Source organism: Magallana gigas, chromosome 8 (genome assembly GCF_963853765.1).
Source record: "Magallana gigas chromosome 8, xbMagGiga1.1, whole genome shotgun sequence".
Classification (NCBI taxonomy): Eukaryota; Metazoa; Mollusca; class Bivalvia; order Ostreida; family Ostreidae; genus Magallana; species Magallana gigas.
This window is the reverse complement of record NC_088860.1, coordinates 39,258,180-39,278,163: the sequence shown is the minus strand read 5'-3', so window position 1 is coordinate 39,278,163 and position 19,984 is coordinate 39,258,180. Positions and strand designations below refer to the sequence as shown.

General features: G+C 36.4%; 2 protein-coding genes across 3 annotated transcripts; both read left to right on the top strand.

Annotated features, from left to right (window-relative positions):
• Positions 1–116: 116 nt before the first annotated feature.
• LOC105343101 (DNA-directed RNA polymerase II subunit RPB2) lies at positions 117–19,760 on the top strand. The gene is made up of 23 exons (XM_066068950.1): positions 117–276; positions 1,384–1,613; positions 2,019–2,131; positions 3,489–3,745; positions 3,940–4,061; positions 4,311–4,475; positions 4,841–5,037; positions 5,312–5,431; positions 5,833–6,019; positions 6,485–6,628; positions 6,906–7,045; positions 7,159–7,270; positions 7,359–7,513; positions 13,225–13,423; positions 13,783–13,951; positions 14,276–14,372; positions 14,533–14,627; positions 15,954–16,075; positions 16,431–16,649; positions 16,959–17,180; positions 18,142–18,302; positions 18,626–18,821; positions 19,043–19,760. The coding sequence occupies exons 1-23, from the start codon at positions 258–260 to the stop codon at positions 19,133–19,135; spliced, it is 3,534 nt and encodes a 1,177-aa protein (XP_065925022.1). The 5' UTR covers positions 117–257; the 3' UTR covers positions 19,136–19,760.
• LOC117685791 (uncharacterized) lies at positions 8,712–12,536 on the top strand. 2 transcript variants are annotated; one of them, XR_010708495.1, is made up of 5 exons: positions 8,712–10,006; positions 10,317–10,469; positions 10,653–10,821; positions 11,123–11,425; positions 11,942–12,532. XR_010708495.1 is itself a non-coding variant. In XM_066068951.1 (3 exons), exons 1-3 carry the CDS (start codon positions 10,721–10,723, stop codon positions 12,252–12,254), a joined length of 717 nt encoding a protein of 238 aa, XP_065925023.1. In that variant the 5' UTR covers positions 10,669–10,720; the 3' UTR covers positions 12,255–12,536. The 2 variants fall into 2 exon arrangements, 1 of the variants encoding a protein (XP_065925023.1); XM_066068951.1 differs by lacking the exons at positions 8,712–10,006; positions 10,317–10,469 and having other exon boundaries at positions 10,669–10,821; positions 11,942–12,536.
• Positions 19,761–19,984: the final 224 nt, after the last annotated feature.

The window sequence follows — 19,984 nt, the reverse complement described above, 5'->3', positions numbered from 1 at the left end:
TGCCGCTATTGATTGTACGAGGCGCGCTCGTAATCAGTGACAGCGAACCAGTCTAAAAATAACATAAATGGCCGAGTAGTTACGACTGGCTAAGCAAATCGTACATATATAACATTAGAGGTGTTCCGAAGGTTGCAGTGCCAAAAGCAGCAGAGGGCGAGGAGGGAATAAATGTCTGAGGTCTAAATCGAGATGAATCAGTGTTAAGTCTTTGTAATCGAAAGTGAAATCAGTTGCTACTGATTTAGAGAACGATAATGTATAATCAAGAAGAAGGTAGTGTACATAAAAACGATTGAAATTTGCAATTCAAGCAAAAATAAAATACCTTTTTTTGTTTTGATATCAACTTCCGGTTGAGAAATTCCGCGTCAATCGACACACATAACACGGCGTTTTCTGTTGCACAACATTAGATGATATTTTTTACATGATGAATGGACGATTTGATTTAAGAGATATGAGTAATGGGCGATTGCAGAACACAGAAAGTTTAGTTCTTTGTCAAACGTTATAAACAATTTACTGCAGTAATGTTTTCACAATGAAAGGTTATATTGTCAGCAGTTTGATGCATTTGCGTATTCACTCAGTTTCTATTAAGATAATTACGTAAATTGTTGAGAAAAAGTAAGATGTCAAGTATGTACTGTCTGTCATTGATATGACGGCCAGTTTTAAATTGGGAGACTAAAGTTGTTTCTGAATATGAAGAATGATGATGCATAAAATAAATGATGTGTCTTCACAGAACTAACAGAAATTGGCAACTCTGCCATTAGCGTGTTTTGTTGTTGAAAAATGTTACTGGACCAACCTTACTTTGAGAACTACATATTAGTAAACTGAGATAATGAACTTAAACCAAAAGTATATTGTTTTTATGAAAAATGTGCATATAGGTTTTAGACATTTTTAAAACAAAAAGTTGAAAAATAAATTTAATATACAGAAAAAATATTGGCCAACTGTACAACATTGGCAAAATCTCGGACGACTGGTAGCCAACTGCCTCCTAAAACTCCTCTTTTAATATTGTTTATATGACGTAAACTCATGAAAATATAATATTTTGAATGTTTTAATAATAGGTTTTAGCTGTTTATATTTCGATACAATTGTTTACTAGAAAGATATACTGATTTAAACTAGGAATACTTTACAATAGGGACAGCGAGATTTTGATCAGTTGCCAATCTCTGTTATTTATGTCTCTGATCTTCCCTGTGCATATATGTCATGACTATTCAGATTTACATGTGTCTTAAAATTATTAACACTATTAAAAATGTATCCAATGCTAATCCTTGTGTAATATATAAAAGTTATTTATGGCATTAAAGAAAGATTTCCGATTGCTCATTCTGCTTATCCCCTCCACAGAGATGGTATATGAGGCGGACGATGACGGAGATGAAATCACCGCCGACCTTTGGCAGGAAGCATGTTGGATTGTCATCAGCTCATACTTTGATGAGAAAGGTCTGGTGCGGCAACAGTTGGACTCGTTCGACGAGTTTATTCAGATGTCGGTACAGAGAATTGTAGAGGACTCCCCACAAATCGACTTGCAAGCGGAGGCACAACATACATCAGGGATTGTTGAAACACCAGTAAGCATAACTTTCTCTTTTAAACTGAGGTTAAAAAGATCCTACATAGAATCATATTTGCAGCTAATGCTGTAGGTTATGATATACATGTAAATTATGGTTAACTATTGATATGAGGTATAATCTGACAGTGTGTCAGTCATGTCAGTATCTGTCATATTTCAGAGAGTATGTTGGTGGGATGATTTAAAAATATTTTATTCATTTGAAAACTATTATGAAAAGAGTTAAAAGAAATTAATTTCTTTCTTTTCTTTTATAAAACACTAGATTGTCTGAATTTATAGCTCATAGACACAAAATATATTTACCATTGCTCAACGGATATTATTAGGTTTTCATGGTCCTATGTTCCAGAGGTTGTTTGAATTAAAACCTACTTTATCTGTACAATTTTCATTGTAGCCAAGATACCTGTTGAAATTTGAACAAATTTACCTGTCCAAGCCCACGCATTGGGAAAAAGACGGAGCTCCCAGTCCCATGATGCCAAACGAGGCCAGACTCCGAAATCTCACGTAAATCTCTTATAGTATATATATATGGTAGCTATTATTTTATATATGTAAGACTCCAAAGTCTGATGGTCATATCAAAGTTTGAGGTTCTACGCATAAGTATCATAACCTGCCACGTCGAAGTCCAATATTTTCAGAATTATTTTGTGACGTCACATCATTGGTGACACCGCTACTTTAAAGTCCCATTGCACTTTAAATATATAACTAGTATTCAGACACATTTACAAATTGAGTGTATATTTATGGAGAGAAGAGGTAAATTAATATTACTACACAGGTGGGTGGGGGTATCGGAGGGCGGTTGGAGAGGAAGTAATTTTTAAAGAGGATAATTAGTTTAACGATGAACAGTATAGGATTTAAAAAGGTTATTTAAAGACACAGTGGATGTATTGGAGATGAGAATTCATCTTACTATGAGAATAGCATAGTCAACATGTATGAATTTGGTTTGGTTGTTTTTCCACTTCATGCAAACGTTAATCGCAGTCTGCAAGTTTTAGAAGCCTTTCATCCCTTCGAGCAACTTGTTGCAAGGGGGATATAGCATCACTGCTGTGCGTGTATGTGTGTGTGTGTCTGTATATATGTACGTATGCATGTATGTGTGTCAGCTCTTATGCAATACTCTCAGAATGCTTGTTTCATATTAATAATAGCTGAATGTATACTACTATGGTTTGACATATGACAAGCAACTAGAATGGTCCATCAGAGCAGACTACAGATTGCTAGATCTTCAGCTACGTTTCAAAATGTATACGGATCATTTATGTATGCTTGTATTAAAATGAATGTCATTAAATGAATCTAAATTATTAAACTTTAAAGCATATGTGTTGTGTTTCTGCTAGGAATAGGAATACTGTGCAACCACATAAATGTAACCCCTCCCTAATTTTTTACACCACAAAGCTTGGGGATTGGGATGAAATAAATAATGATGAATTCAAAGTGGTTTTAAGAAATACTTGTGTCATATTTATTTTGATCTGATAAATTTACATGTATTTTCCTAAATAATGCATTTTTCCCTACAACAAGTCATGTCACAAAGGGATGCTCCGCTTAGCGGTGCCCTTGTAATAAATTAGTAGCTAAACATTTGGATTTTACTGATAATGTTCTCCTCTGTATGTAAAATTTAACGGTAGGGAATTGGACTTCACAAATACTCGGCTCCCCTTGTATACATGTTTAGAATATGATAACAGAGAGGCAGATTTTGCAGTAGTGGGCTCAAGGACCCCTGTATGTTTAAAATATGATGAGAGAATTGGACTTTACAGATACTCAGCTTTCCTTGTATACAAATGTATTTAAAATGTGAAAAAAAGGGAATTGGATTTTACAGGTACTCAGCTCCTCTCTATGTGGACATCACAAAGACAGTGGTAAAAGAAGGCGAGGACCCAGTTGAAACGCAGCATCAAAAGACCTTCATTGGAAAAATACCCATCATGCTTCGGTCGACATACTGTTTATTATACAACCTAATGGACCGTGATTTGACAGAGTTAAACGAGTGCCCTTTGGACCCTGGAGGGTATTTCATTATAAACGGGTCAGAGAAAGTTCTCATTGCGCAGGAGAAGATGGCTACAAATACAGGTAAAGATTAAGAAAGCCATGTGATTTTTTTGGCTTAAACTTTATTATCTTGTATAGGTCTTAGTATTTTGATTGCATGCAGATGTAAAGTAAGAAATAAGGTACACCTTTAATTAAGTTTTGTAATATTGTGTTCAAATAAGAATTTTTGAAAAGTATGATTTTAACATAATAAGCCATTTCATTTCTTGTAGTTTATGTCTTTCAACAAAAGGACTCTAAATATGCCTTCAAAACAGAGATCAGGTCATGTCTGGAGCATTCCTCAAGACCGACCAGTACCCTGTGGGTCAACATGATGGCCAGAGGGGGAGGGGTGAGTAGTCTATAAGTTGGAAAGGTGGGTAGAGTATCAAGGGGAAGGGGTGGGGGGGGGGATAAGATTTGTGCCTGTAGAGGAGAGGGGTGAGCAAGTTGTGTATGTATTGAGATGGTGGGGTATTTAGAATAACAATCAGGGGAGAGGGGTGTAAGTTGTGTCTGAGTTATCGTAAAAATACGTCACTGTTGATTTTTATATGCATTATGACTGTATTTAAGGTCAGGAATTGACCTCGTTTTACAGGGAGCCAAGAAGAGCGCCATCGGACAGAGGATCATCGGCATTCTTCCATACATCAAGCAGGAGATCCCCATCATCATTGTGTTCAGAGCCCTTGGCTTCGTGTCAGACAGAGACATCTTGGAGCACATCATTTACGATTTTGATGATCCAGAAATGATGGAAATGGTAAAAGATTATTCATTTATGTATTTTGTTGTTTTTGAAAGGGGGAAAAAGAGGATGTTTGGGAAATTACATTTATTCATAAAAAAACAAGATAGAAGTAAGGGGAGAAATAAGCATGCAAGAAAGAAATTAACTTCATTATATTACCACTAATTGTATGGAGGATTATGATGGCAATTAAAAAAAAAAAATTGTAATAAATTAATTTTCGGAAATTAGAACGACAAAGATGCTAGCTTTTATCTCTATCTTTTTCATTACATATTGAATTGTGGGGGGTTATTTATGTTTGTGTGTGTGTGTCACATAATATTTTTTTTTTTTATGTGTTTGTGCCACATTATATTATTTTAACTTTTTTTCAGGTGAAACCCTCTCTTGATGAAGCCTTTGTGATTCAGGAGCAAAATGTGGCCTTAAACTTTATTGGGTCGAGAGGGGCTCGGCCAGGTGTGACCAAGGAGAAGCGAATCAAATATGCCAGGGAGATCCTGCAGAAGGAAATGTTGCCTCACGTGGGAGTGAGTGATTTCTGTGAGACCAAGAAGGCTTACTTCTTAGGGTAAGACACAACGCCCTTTTGGGTAAAGGGGGGTGTAAATGAATTACAGAATGAAAAGACAAATGAAAGGGTTAATTTTTTTATTGGACATTCAAATGTCAACGATCCTTGTTTGTACTGAATGAGATTTTTAAGAAAAAGTAAGTAGACACGGTGTAAAAGACAACAATATTACTGAATTACAAAATCAAACGGGAATTACATTTGGGGTTGTAGCAGATGTTCTAAGGTTTATTCTCGTCAATGTAATCTTGTCTGTACGACACATGTATAGATACATGGTGCATCGATTACTACTGGCTGCTATTGGTCGAAGAGAAGTGGACGACAGAGATCATTATGGCAACAAGCGCCTGGATTTAGCTGGTCCTCTCTTGGCCTTCTTATTCAGAGGGTAAGATATGACAGAGTCTATCTTGTCTATGTCATCTGTGTCCTCAAAATTGTTATTCATCTGGACAAGAATTGTTAAGATTTTATAGGCCAAAATGAAAAGGTAGTTAGCTTTACAGAACAGATTGTGATTTATAGCATTTAATTTTTATTTCAAGATATTTACATGGAATAGGAAGCAACTTTAATCAACTAAAATAAATTTAAGTTTTAAGTTTAAGTTAATCATGTTTGAACATGCCCCAAAAAATTTATAAATACAGAGATGTTTGGATGGTAAATAAGAAGCAAAAATTGAAGGAAAAAATGGCCATATAATCTTTCCAGGTCCAAATCATAAAATGTTAAATAGTGTAAGTTGTGGTTCTTTGCTAAGAGAGAAATTGTTGTTAATAATCCTAGGTTATTCCGTAACTTGATGAAGGAGGTTAGGCTGTATGCCCAGAAGTTCATTGACAGAGGGAAAGACTTCAACCTGGAGCTGGCCATCAAGACCAGGATCATCACGGACGGACTCAAGTACTCCCTGGCCACAGGCAACTGGGGGGACCAGAAAAAGGCCCATCAGGCCCGGGCAGGGGTGTCACAGGTAAGGGGTGATGGACAGGTTAAAAGAATGGGGATGGAGAGGTAAACAGGAAAGGGGGGGGGGGTTAAGACAGAAGAATGCTCTTGTAAATGTGTTTTGCTAATAGAGATGAAGAGACATGTGAGAAGTGAAAGAGATTTAGGACTGGAGAAACATTGCACAAAAATGAAGGGGATTGATTATGATGAAAGTGTATTTACATTTTAATATACATTCAAATTGTTCAGTTTATATAATTAAGGTATTTGATAATATGGAATAATTTGTTTTCCTCATGTTTGAAAAATTGCCATTTACTTGTTATAGTGTCAAAGTTTATTTGCAAACGGGTACATTCTGAAACCAATCTTTTGCCACGATTTTTAAATTGCTGACTACAAATGAATGAACCTTTCTTGTAATATAGTGATGTTTTGTTTGTATCATGGATAGAAATCTTCTTAACGAGGAAATGCTTCATTTCAGGTGTTGAACAGGTTGACATTTGCTTCAACACTATCACATCTGAGAAGATTGAACTCACCGATAGGTCGAGACGGAAAGCTCGCTCGACCGCGTCAGCTTCACAACACTCAGTGGGGCATGATATGTCCCGCAGAAACCCCAGAGGTAAGAGGTCTGGTAAAGAGTGAAGATATATCAGTGGTTTTAAATAATATGGATGTTATTTTTTGTGATACTGTAGAAGCACATGTTTCCTTTGGGTAAAAATTTTGTTGTTTTTAAACCAAAATTATCATTGATTTCAAATTTTATATCTTTGTTGTAATATTAAACTTTTAAGTGTGATGTTTTGATGATTCAATTAAATAGAAAATGTTCTTTGTGTTGAGCTTTACTTTCACTATTGTGTAGGTTTACTTTCACTTTCTTATGTACTATGTAGGGAAGTGCTGTAGGGCTGGTGAAGAACTTGGCATTGATGGCCTATATATCTGTCGGTTCTCAGCCGTCCCCCATTCTGGAGTTCTTGGAGGAGTGGAGCATGGAAAACCTAGAGGAGGTGTCCCCGTCAGCCATTCAAGAGTATGTCTCGGTTGACCTCAAACATCACCCCCTCACCCCACCCCCACATAGTGAAATGAAATTGCCTAGATATGTTTTGTTGTTGATTTAAAGTATGGTTTCTCTTTTTGTAGTGCCACAAAAATATTTGTGAATGGTTGTTGGGTAGGAATTCATCGAGACCCTGAACAGCTTATGAACACTCTCCGTAAACTGCGACGTGAAATGGACATCATTGTCTCAGAGGTACGTTATAGAATTTAAGACAGATGAAAAAACTGTAAACATTTTGAATATACATGAAAATTTTGTGCGTATAATTGTTTTTTCTAAGGTGTCAATGATCAGAGATATAAGAGACAGAGAAATTCGTATCTATACCGATGCTGGCAGAATTTGCCGTCCACTGCTGATTGTAGAAAACCAGAAACTGCTACTGAAACAGAGTCACATTAAACAGTTAAAGCAGCGAGAATACAACAACTACAGGTGGGCTTTATTCAGGTGTTCTTGTCCCACCTGTGTGCATGCCTTCATCAGCACATTGAAGCTGCATCCAGACTTCTTTAAAATTTATATTAGATGGGGGAGGTTCACTATTGTATACAGGTTATTTTCGCCCCATGAAATTTTTTGCCCTTCTAAACTTGCTTACAGCTTTGCCCCATACAGGGTCGTGCTTGAAGAGAAATAATTTGAGAAGTTTGAATTTGCCCTGTCTTAAATACACCCACTAACAACGAGGACGTAAGGGGCAAAAAATAAACAGGGGCGAATATTTTCCTGTATACAGTATTTGATTATGTGATAATTTAGTTTTTATAGATGAATGATGTTATCTGATAAATTTACAATATGATTTTGTGGTACTAAATGACACCTGATAAAATGTTCTAGACGCAGACGGTAATGTTGTCATTGGTGTTCTTCATGTCAAGCCTATCCACTTGCAGGTTGTTGACTATGAACAAAACATTGAAGGGGCTATTGTCTAACATGTAGCTTTTTTATATAGTAATTTATCTCCTTGTCATCTACTGACATTAAGTCCCTACATTGTTGTTGTTCCATTTTATATTCTGATATTGAGTTGCTGTTATGTTTTGTTGAAATATAAGCTATATTTGGGCGAGGGTAAGAAAACGTGACAGAAGACGAGCCTTCATCACGTTTTTGATCTGAGCCCAGGTATCGCTTATATTTCAAGACAGTTATCTTGTATTTTGTTTATCCTGCAACATAATCACATTTTTGCGGCTCAAACCAATTTTATTCGACAAATGTCTCTGCATATCTGCAATTGAAAACATGATGCCATGGCATAAACAAAGCAAGAAAGATGAAGTAACAATGCATTTGAACATCTGTTAAATGCATGAGACTATATTGGGGCATTGACCAAATATAACTGTGGTTTATATGGGTTACCTTTATTATGTCAATGCAAGGGGTAGTTGCAGGATAAATACTGAATTTTTACTCCTAGTATCACTTTGTTATATGTGACGCGTCATGAGACTTTGGGTCCAAATGCGGCATTTGCAAAACAAAGAATTGACGTCATAAACATCGCACGTTTTTAACAAGCCGCCGATTTTTTACCCCCTTTTTATTTTTCGCCGGAAAAGAAACAAATTGTTAGAATTATAAATAGTATGCTGTTTCTAAATTTTTGCCATGTGAAATAAAACCATCGCATATCGAGATGTAATTAATGCCTTTTTAGACCGATTATATTGCTTAAATACAATGAAATGAAAGCGAAAGTAGCTGTCAATGTTATCTCCCTTTTCATAAACGTAACTTCCGCTGTCAATGTAAACTATCTTCTGCTCGTTATTTTGTCCACCGTGAAATGTGTTCGTAATGTCATCATGAGTCAAAGCAGCGTGTTTTCGAGTGCTAGTACGATCCCCCCATCAATTATAGACCAGGACGACGATTTTAACGACGAACTGTCGCATGTGAATGATTTGTTTTTCGGAAATGTGGAATTTGATGTCGGCGCCGAGTGCTCAGCGGTAACTAGTGTTTCTGATGAAAGTGACAGTGATAGTGAAGATGTGTGTAATGATCTGAATAACAACGATGATAATGACTTTGAAATTTCTGATTATGACAAAAGAGAGGCACAGTGTGTGTATGATTTCTATGGAAACACGTGTGGATGTAGTAGACTCTATGGTAAGCCTTGTAGCTCCGTTATTGACAGAAATGTGCTCAATGATTACAGAAATATATGTTTAGAGACAGACAAATCAGAACTAGATATGCTGATAAAGGTGCAGCTCTTCCATCATAGGAATAATTCCTCAGAAACATCTGCCAAGAAACACAAGACAAAGGAAAGGGAAAGGGTGAGACAAGTTTATCATTTTAGTGGAATCCAGGTGTGTAGAGAGACATTTGCTTTCGCCCATGGGATAAGTAGGAAAACAATTGATTCCATTGCTAGATCCCTTGATCACGATGGGTTTGGTGCTAGAATTCATGGCAACAAAGGTAAATCCCCTAAACATGCCTTAACAATGGAGGATGTGAAGAGAGTCAAACAGTTTCTTATTAGTTATGCCAACAAATATGGACTTCCCCTACCTGGCAGGCTACCAAATTTCAGAAATGAGAAAACTATTTTACTGCCCTCTGACAAAACCAAAGCAGAAGTTCACCAGGAATATTTGACACTTGCTGATGAGATGTCATTGAGAAAGATATGTTTATCACAATTCAAAACAGTATGGCTCGAGCAGTGCCCCCATATTTTGATCATGAAGCCTGCCACAGACCTCTGTCACACTTGCCAGTCCTTTTCGTCAACTCTTTCATGCAGCGGCAATTTGAACGAAGAGGAAAAAGAGGATATTTTATCAAAATATCAAGAGCACGTTGGACATGTCAAAGAACAGAGGGATCATTACAGGGATCAGTGTGCTGAGGCCAAATCAACATTTGCCCAACTCGCTCCAGAGCAAAAAATAAGAGGTATTGCATATTCATTCTAAAGTAGGATCATGCATAATGAAATGTATGTGTGAAATCCCTAAATCATATTTGTAAAATATATACATGAATTAAGAATTAGTCAATATCACTATGTATGTATAATAATAAATTAAAAATTTATTTTAACTAAAATATAAGCTAAATACAATGATTAATGTTGAAGTGTAATATGTTTATTTAAACTCTACAAATAAATTAACTCAATTTTTTATATTTGTTATTGAAACATTGCCTAATGAGTTTAGTTCTGCAAAAAAATAAGTTTTAATATTTTGTTTCTTTTTCTTAGGCCAGCCACCCTGCACATTGCAATCTGAGTTTCATTATAGCTTTGACTATGCACAACAAGTGCATTATCCTCACTATGCACAACAAGTTGGGCCATTGTTTTTTAAAACACCTAGAAAATGTCAATGCTTTGGCATCTGCTGTGAGGGATCAGGTACATGACTAAGATTCTTATCAATTATCTTTGAATATACTCACTATGAGAATACATAATTATGTATTATGAGATAAAATATATCTGGCGAGGTGTACTTTTGTGATTTGAATTATTGCAAATTACATAGTGAAATAATTACTTTTATTTTTTATAAATTGAATGTAATGTTTATACTTTTAGGCACCCAAATATTTTAACTTGTGGATGAAGCTCAGCACTCTAATAAAGGCGCAAACACTGTGACCAGTATGCTGCATCACCATTTCATGTACCATGGTCTTGGTGAAACAGATGTGAAGCTTCACATGGATAATTGCAGTGGGCAAAACAAAAATAACACAGTCATCGGGTAAATATCTCATAGAGAAATGTAAATAAAAAAAACTTAAACTAGTTAAGTTTTGTGTCAAATATAAGTTTGGTTTAAGTTTCCATTTAATATATATGCACGTACTGTATTTGATAATGTCAATAAAACTTATCATAAGCCCCCCCCCCCCCCCCCCCCCCATTCAATGGTAAGGGTCAAATGAATAGATCAGAAACCTTTAACTTGGAAAGAAAATTTTCAGTTTGTAGTTTATAACAATGCATTAAGTGTCCTCTATACCTAGAATGATTTTGCATGCTTATGATATTTTTTGCAATAGATATGGTATGTGGAGAGTGATGATAGGTCTCCATGAGTCAGTGGAATTTTCTATGATGGAATCTGGCCACACCAAGTTTAACCCAGATTGGCATTTTGGGTTATGGAAAGTCAAATGGAGGCACTCGAATGTTGAAACCTTAGCCGAAATTGCTGCAAGCGTCTGGAAATCCTCCAGGAATGGCCACAATGTCCCGCAGTTGGTGGATGATCCTGTTGCTCCTCTCTTCTTTTATGACTGGGCAACCTTCTTCAAGAGGATCTGTAAACCAATACCAAGTTTGAAATCATATCATCATTTTAGGTAATTTTATAAATTGATTGATCTAAAGTATATAATATAATAATATATAAATAGTGCCTGTTTGGGAGGGTAACAGTTGAAATTGACACCCCGAGAAAACCATTGTCAACCGACGCGAAGCTGAGGTTGACAATGGTTTTCGAGGGGTGTCAATTTCAACTGTTATCCTCCCAAACAGGCACTATTTATTTTGTTATACTGAATGTCTTAATTTTAAAGAAAACATCACTGCTTTTAGATAGGAATGACGTGAATTCTAAGGCGAACCGTACGCGCATGATTTTCGCGCATGCAACAATTCGTAATGTTACCCGTTGCTAAGTGCGTTGCTAACGCTGAGGGTAATAGAACAGATTATGAACTGCGTCTAAACCAATCAGATTTCAGTATTTAACATGAAAGTATAACAATATAATAAAGTACATAATATATGTCATTTTATGATTTGTACCCAATGTTTTTTTTTTCTATCACCTAATGTGTGGGTAATTGTAGGAATTGCTTTGAATGTTTCAGAATGGACAAAGGTCATCCAGGTATTGTGTTTGTGAGGGAGTATGCAACAAGTCAGGAAGTGTCAGTCAACATCCTCAAAGCTGGTGCAGCAGTTGACCCTACTGTTCTCCCATTAGTGATTCTTCCATCAGGGCTTGATGCACACAGACAGTGGTACCTATTCAATGAGGTTGCTCCCTATTGTGTTAACAAGGAAAGCTGTCCAAAGCCAACTGTGCCAAAACCCCTCATCAAGATAGACTTACCGTCACTGGCCAGGAAATGCAGCAAATGTAAACTGACTGGACACAACAAAACAACATGTAGAATATAAATTAAGCTACATGTAAATCCATGTAAATTGTGATGATATTTCAATTTCACTTAAAGATTGTGTTTGTTCAACTTCTTTTCATATTTTTTACAATATTGATTGATGATTGGATAATTGAATGGAAGGATGGATGGATGGACGAATGATTGATTGATTGATTGAATGAATGATTGTTTAATTGATTGATTGATTGATTAAAACATGATATATAATTGTTACAAAGTTTTATTTCTTGATATATTTTTAAAAGAGGTTTAAGTGAAAACCTGGCATTTTTAAAACCTGAATTTCTTTTTCCAATGATATTCATTTTACTATGACCAGTTGTTTCATAGAATGCTAACAATAATATTAATATACTGCATACTGTACTGAATTATCTGGTTACAACTGGTTTATATGGGTAAATGCATGATATAACTAACTTAAAGACTTCCAAACAACTAAGAATGCATTTTAAAAGGTGTTTTACATGTAACTTTATATGTGTTACATGTAATCAAACAGATGCAGAAATTATATACAGAAATGCACAATAAGCACAAATCCCTAGATACTCGAGCAATCTTTGTGACGTCATATCTCAAAAACTAGCTTGTATAGGAGAGTAAAATTTCATAATATTAAATTTGGACATATAAGGTGTAAGAATAAGCAAAAATCTCAATTTTGAAAAATTCCTCATTTGGACCAAAAATGTCATGGCTGGTCACATATACTGAGTTGTTGATTTGCTTTGCACTTGGTTATATAGAGTCCTTGAATTGTTTTTTCAGTATTATAAACTGAGTTCTAGTAATGTTTGGCTTCGTTCCATATCGTATACTGACATTTTGTCCCTGCACATCCTCTATCATGTGTAATACTGAATCCTGTATGTTTTGTTTGGTATTATATACTATTACGAGTCCCTGTATCACTTTGTTTCATGTTACATGAAGTCATTGTATGGTTCTGTTCTGTGTCACAGTTGGCAGGACTTGGTAGCCAGTGGGGTGGTTGAATACATTGACCCCCTGGAGGAGGAATCCATCATGCTGGCCATGACCCCGGACGACCTCTCAGATAAGGATGTCCAGTACTGCTCCACCTACACCCACTGTGAGATCCACCCTGCCATGATCCTGGGTGTGTGTGCCTCCATCATTCCATTCCCCGATCATAACCAGGTAATCTCCCCTGTAGTTAAGAGTGTCAGTTTTGACTTCTTTATTAGTTTTATTATGAGGATATAAGGTGGGCATTGATTTTTTTGGCTGCAAAAGAAGGTAATTTTAATAAACCTGAGATGTTTGTAAAAACTAGGAAGGCATGTCTATGTGTTAGAGAAGTTTAGAGGCATAGTGTGTGAAATAGTTTTCTGCAAAATATTTATTAGAGGAAAACAAAATTTTCATGTACCGGTAAGTGTGTTGTTGGTTTAATTTGTCTGTGCATACTGTACAAAGCTAGAATGTAGTTCACACTGTTAATTGAAATGCTTCTCCTAATACACATTTACTCATCTCTTTTCCGTTCACTCTTTCAGTCACCCCGTAACACCTACCAGTCTGCTATGGGTAAACAAGCTATGGGGGTGTACATCACCAACTTCCACGTGCGTATGGACACCCTGGCTCACGGCCTGCTCTACCCACAGAAACCCCTGGTCACCACCCGCTCAATGGAGTACCTGCGATTCAGGGAGCTCCCCGCAGGTCAGCTTTCACTCGATTATCCCTTCTCCTTCCTCAGTTATGTTATTGACTGAATCTGAGTTGTCAACATGGGTTGCCTGATTATCCTGTCCATTTTGTTATTTGATTGTTTTTGTCGATTATTTGTTAAGCAAATTTGATATATATCAGTATAGATAAACTTTTGTTGGATCATCCCGTCCATGTTCACTGTTATTTGATAGGATACTTTGATGTTTGCTGAGTTATGGGGTCTCCTGTGTAGATATCTGTTATTTCTGTATTGATTATTTGATTGGCTAATTATTGTGAATTGAGTGTGTACTGAATGTGTCTGGTTTACAGGTATTAACTCGATTGTGGCCATCGCGTCCTACACAGGATACAACCAGGAAGATTCGGTGATCATCAATGCTTCAGCCATCGAGAGGGGCTTCTTCAGGTCAGGGTCATTTACATGTAACGATAAAACTCAACAAGAAAATGAATCGTAAACCGCAATGAATGGACTTTAGGTGAACAGTTTCCAGATGAATGTATGTACTGTATTCTTTCTAACATTTTGAAGTGCCGTTTTCTCATCAGTGGCAATTCTTTTGTAGGTCCTTTTTCTTCCGATCTTACAAAGACTCAGAATCAAAGAAAGGATTGGACCAAGAGGAAATATTTGAGAAACCAACTCGAGAGAATGTCCAAGGTATGGCCTTTATCACGATGTCTCGGGTAACATACAGATGGTACAATAGTATCTTGTGTCATAAAAAATGGTTAAAGCTGCTTTAAGGTAGTCCTATACTCGGCACTAAATGGGCTCAATCATTAAAAGCTTAGCTTTAAATGATAAATATACATTCTAGCAATACATATAGAAAAGAAAATATGTATGTTTACATGCTAGTTTGTTTGTTATCACCTCTCAGACGGGTGTACCCCCTTGCGAAAATTATTGACAATTATGAAATTTGCCAGACGTCCGTTTTTCCTAAAAATAATTACCAATTTTGGGAAAATTAGAACTGAACATACAAAATAGAGTATAAATATTTATTTAAGCCATATCTCATCAATAATTTTGCGCAAATTTTTGTAAATAAGTACGCTTTATGGACCTGATGTATCAAAATAGAATACAAAAAATGCAATGCTAGTATCGCGTTTGGTAATTTTTTTACTATTTTATGGACTCAAACTTAAATTCATGGTGTTTATTCTATAGATTGACATCTTAGAAAAAAGATTTGGTAAAAAAAATTCAATGTTGACGGATTACTTTTCACGCTATAAGCTCTAAACCAAGTAGACCCTGACGAAAATATCCGTAAAAAACACATTTTGCTACAGTTTTCTGCCTAGATCTGTTAACAATGTTAGATATCATTTAAACATTAATTAATTAACGATTGATTAAATTAGAAATAGCTTCTGTCTCTAAATTTAAACCGGTTTTAGTAAAAGAAAAAGAAAAATTCGGGGGGGGGGGGGGGGGGGGGGGGGGGCAAAACAAAGAAAATATAAGCATACCTGAGATCCTGGTTAATCAGAAACTTCGTTTTTCATTTTACATTAACAGAATCGAGTTTCTCAACATTAATCATTTCTATCTCTCATAGAATACATATATTACCGTTCTAATTGCTTATTATAGCCATTGTTTACAACAGCGATTGTGGAGCAAAATCAATACCGGGTATCAAAAACGCTTTGTAAAAGTCGAACCAATATTGTAAAATCCGTATTATGACGTAGTGCGATACTCGGACTACTTTAAAGGATCAAATGTTAATGTTGTTACCAAGATGTTAATGAACTTTGGTATTTGTGACCAAAGTAGCAAAACTTAGTATGCCCATCTCCAAACTTGATTTTGTTTGCCCTATGTTTGATTTTAAACATATTGAGTACTAAGTATTAAATTAATTGATGCCAGTATCAAGCAATTATCTGAGAAATGTCTGTGATTTATTGATGAAAAATTATATGTATTGATATTTGAGCTTGCTAACTGGTGGTCACTCTGTTGTAGGCATGAGACAGGCTGTGTATGATAAACTGGACGAGGACGGAATTATCTCCCCTGGAATCAGAGTGTCGGGAGACGACGTTCTGATTGGGAAGACTCTCACACTCCCCGCCAACGAAGATGAGGTGAATGTCAGAACAATATAGACGGTGAACCGTTGGAAGCATGCATGTACTGGGATTTGCATTGATATTATCTTTTGACTGAATGTTCAAAAATAACCCCTGCTAAATCCAAATAAGTTGTTAACTGGGGAAATATATTCCGGCATGCATGCATTGGAAAGGATAATTTACAGAATATTAAAAACTGACCTTCTGCGCAATTAAAAAGATTAAATGTTGTATAGCACACATCTTGATATCACAACAAAGCTTGAATAGTATGAAGAACAAATATTTTGTAATGGCATTTTCACATATGAAATTGAAGTTTAATGAAATAACATCTGACCCATTGGACATTTTCTCTCTCACACAGCTGGAGGGTACCACCAAAAGGTTCACCAAGCGTGACGCGAGCGTGTTCATGCGGCGGAGCGAGACAGGTATTATTGACCAGGTGATGATTACACTGAACCAAGAGGGCTACAAGTTCTGTAAGATCCGTGTCAGGACCGTCAAGACGCCGCAGATCGGCGACAAGTTCGCTAGTCGCCACGGACAGAAAGGAACCTGTGGTATCACCTACAGACAAGAGGTACTGTGCCAGGGGATCGTTGTTGTTCTACATTCACAGTATACAAGGGGAAGGGTTTGGAGATATAATGTGAAAGTGAATGATTTTGGAATACCGTAGTTAATTTCTGATGTTTAACAATGTGAATAGATCATAAGATCTACAGTTATAACATTAATGAGACAAAATTTCTTGGAGAGTTTATCAGTTGACCGTTTTGAAAGATTCTTGATGACTTCAAATCTGAGAACTTGAAAAAATGTTACCATTTTAAAGAATACCAGTATATACAAGTAACAATGTTATAACGACCTTAAACTGTGATTACAGGACATGCCCTTTACCTGTGAGGGGATCACCCCAGACATCATTATCAACCCCCACGCTGTCCCCAGTCGTATGACCATCGGTCACTTGATCGAGTGTCTCCAGGGAAAAGTGGCCGCCAACAAGGGCGAGATTGGAGATGCCACGCCCTTTAATGACGCCGTCAACGTACAGAAAGTCTCCAACCTGCTCCATCAGTACGGATATCATCAGCGAGGAAACGAGGTGTGTGTGGTGTAATCAGCAATATTACTTATTTACCTACACTAACAGAAGCTTCATACAGGATTTATTGTACATATTATAAATTGTGTGATTGAATCAGCATTATTGTTTATTCAACTGCAGTAGAATGAACCTTTATGCAGGATATCTGGTTATTTTGGTTCAACGGATAAACTTCTTATGTTGGTCGATTCTTAAATATAAAAGGATCATATTGATCATTATGCAGAAATCAGTATGTTTTGAAAAAGCTGATAATTAATCAACTGAAAATAAACTGGCTAATACATGTATTAATTAGCTCTTTTTTTCCTTTAAGAAATATGTTAAATTATTTTTTCAAAGATATTCAAGTATTTGCTTTAGATGTGTTTTATTTATTTAAGACCAAGTTAGATTAATACATAGGTTAAAGCTGAACACCGCTCGTAAATAGGCACTGTCCGCCATATTTCTCTTTCAGCACCGCTCTTCCTACACCCCTTTATAAGCCATAGACCTCTTAACAGTTCCAAGTATATCGCTGTAGAGGTCTCACCTGTGTGGACGTACATCTTGCCACGCCATGTTACTCGGTCGCGATGAAATTGTCAAGTTTTACGCACTTTTTCAAATCAGGAGAGTACTAACATCAAATGAACTGGTCATTGCATTATTTACAGACATAATATGCACATAAATAACAATTAAATGCATAAAAATCCAAAGACAACGAAAGGAACACTACACGTCGGCCACGAGTTTCAGATGTGCAATCGGGTGTAACGAAATCGAAGGGTTTATATACCAGGTACCTGTGTGACGGTTCCTATTTACGAGCGGTGTTCAGCTTTAACTTAAAATTTTGAAAAATAAACTATGCTACTGAATATTTCAATAAGTATCTTAAAAATTTGAGCTCATATGTTTTGAATAATTTTGATAGAACATTTGTAACTGAATTAGTTTTCCTTCACATTAGGTGCTGTTCAATGGATTCACGGGCAGGAAGCTGAACGCCCAGATTTTCCTGGGCCCCACCTACTACCAGCGACTGAAGCATATGGTGGACGACAAAATCCACTCTAGAGCCAGAGGGCCTCTACAGATCCTCAACAGACAGCCCATGGAGGGCAGGGCTAGGTACAGGGGGAAGGGAAAGGGGGGGTCGGATAGGCTATCGAAAGGGGGGATGAACAGACCAGACAAAAAAATAGAGATAGGAAAAACAATAGGGCTTGACATGCTAGAAAAATAGAGAATTTGTTTTTCCAATTAAAATAAGTTTGAAATAGAAATAATCAAACTTAATTTTAACAATATAAAGTTCTTCGATAGTTATAATTAATGTATATTGACAGTTTTCTATTCAATTAAAAATATTGTGTCTCTATCTCTCTCTCTCTCTCTCTGACTTCTCTATTTTGGAAATCAGTAAAACATAGTATTTTCCTATATTTTTACAGAGATGGTGGTTTACGTTTCGGTGAGATGGAGCGAGATTGTCAGATAGCTCACGGTGCTGCCCAGTTCCTGCGAGAGCGTCTCTTTGAGGCGTCCGATCCGTACAGAGTCCATGTGTGCAACTTCTGCGGCCTCATAGCCATAGCCAACCTCCGCAACCAGACCTTTGAATGCAGAGGCTGCAAAAACAAGACACAGGTAACTGACACTAAGTAGAGCTAAGACCATAATGATTAAGTGGTCAGCAATGTTTTTTTTAGGCTTTTAAAAAGAGAATGTTCTTAGACTCTGCTTTTGTAGCCAAAACTGAATTTCATTTACTGGCATAATTGGTATAAGTACACTGAGAATGAGTTGCGCCATGTTATTAAATTGATGCCTAGTTGTTTTGATTAAAGTCGATGCAATATTTATTGCAGATCTCCCAGATCCGTATTCCGTATGCCTGCAAGCTCCTCTTCCAGGAGCTGATGTCCATGAGCATTGCTCCCCGTATGATGGTCATGGGATGAAATGACAGCGGTGTTATATGACGGCCATCGATTGAAAGGACAGACGTTGTACAAGATAATGTTTCAACATGTATAGACAGTTCCAGTTTGGATCATTACGCACAAGTACATAGTGAATGCTTCAGAGCTATTAAGTGAGATCATTGTTGGCAGGTGAACGTCAAGGTCTTTTATGATCTGCATGGATAATAAATAATTTGCTTGTCAAATGTATAGGATGAAGAGGAACAAAATAAAAGTCACTGTATCCTGATACAATTGTACCTAAAGAAGCTGTTCAAAAATGACCGTTTCTTCAAGCACAAATACATGTACTAGAATGATAGTTAAAAAATGGTCTGATTTTTGACCTAGAATAAAAATCTTGTGTTCATGGCTCAAAACCATTGCAAAATATCATGTACATATATTATGTGTTGTCAACAACAATCATAATGGTCATATATTCATCTCATCGCTGTGGATACAACATTTCACAAAAAAGACTCCATACTGTTCCAAATCAAAGCAGTGGGAATTCATTGGCCGCATGTTGTGAAATAAGTAATTTGTTTGTATTTCATTAAAATGTTTGGAACTGATGAGTTCGTATTGAAATATTTTTAATAAAAAATCATTAAATGATTACATGTGTTTTTTTACCCTGAGCTAACCTTTTCGAGTATAACTGTGTAACCTATCAAAGTGTCTTTCCATAGTGTAGCTACCTATTTGATATATGTTGAAAAACAATGGTCATTATATGGTACACAAGAATTAAAACATGTTGAAGTTGGTTGACTTGCTAAACTTGGGTCTGGATGAGGTAATTAACGAGGAAAAGTTTGTTCATTGTGGTCGGCTATTGGT

Excerpts from the sequence above, each read along its gene's own strand:
- LOC105343101 (XM_066068950.1), top strand. Across the intron at positions 16,076-16,430 it reads TCCCCGCCAACGAAGATGAG|CTGGAGGGTACCACCAAAAG; the intron begins GTGAATGTCAGA and ends TCTCTCACACAG. Across the intron at positions 16,650-16,958 it reads GTATCACCTACAGACAAGAG|GACATGCCCTTTACCTGTGA; the intron begins GTACTGTGCCAG and ends CTGTGATTACAG.
- LOC117685791 (XM_066068951.1), top strand. The coding sequence starts at position 10,721 with ATGCTGCATCACCATTTCATGTACCATGGTCTTGGTGAAACAGATGTG. Across the intron at positions 10,822-11,122 it reads AAAAATAACACAGTCATCGG|ATATGGTATGTGGAGAGTGA; the intron begins GTAAATATCTCA and ends TTTTTGCAATAG. Across the intron at positions 11,426-11,941 it reads AAATCATATCATCATTTTAG|AATGGACAAAGGTCATCCAG; the intron begins GTAATTTTATAA and ends TGAATGTTTCAG.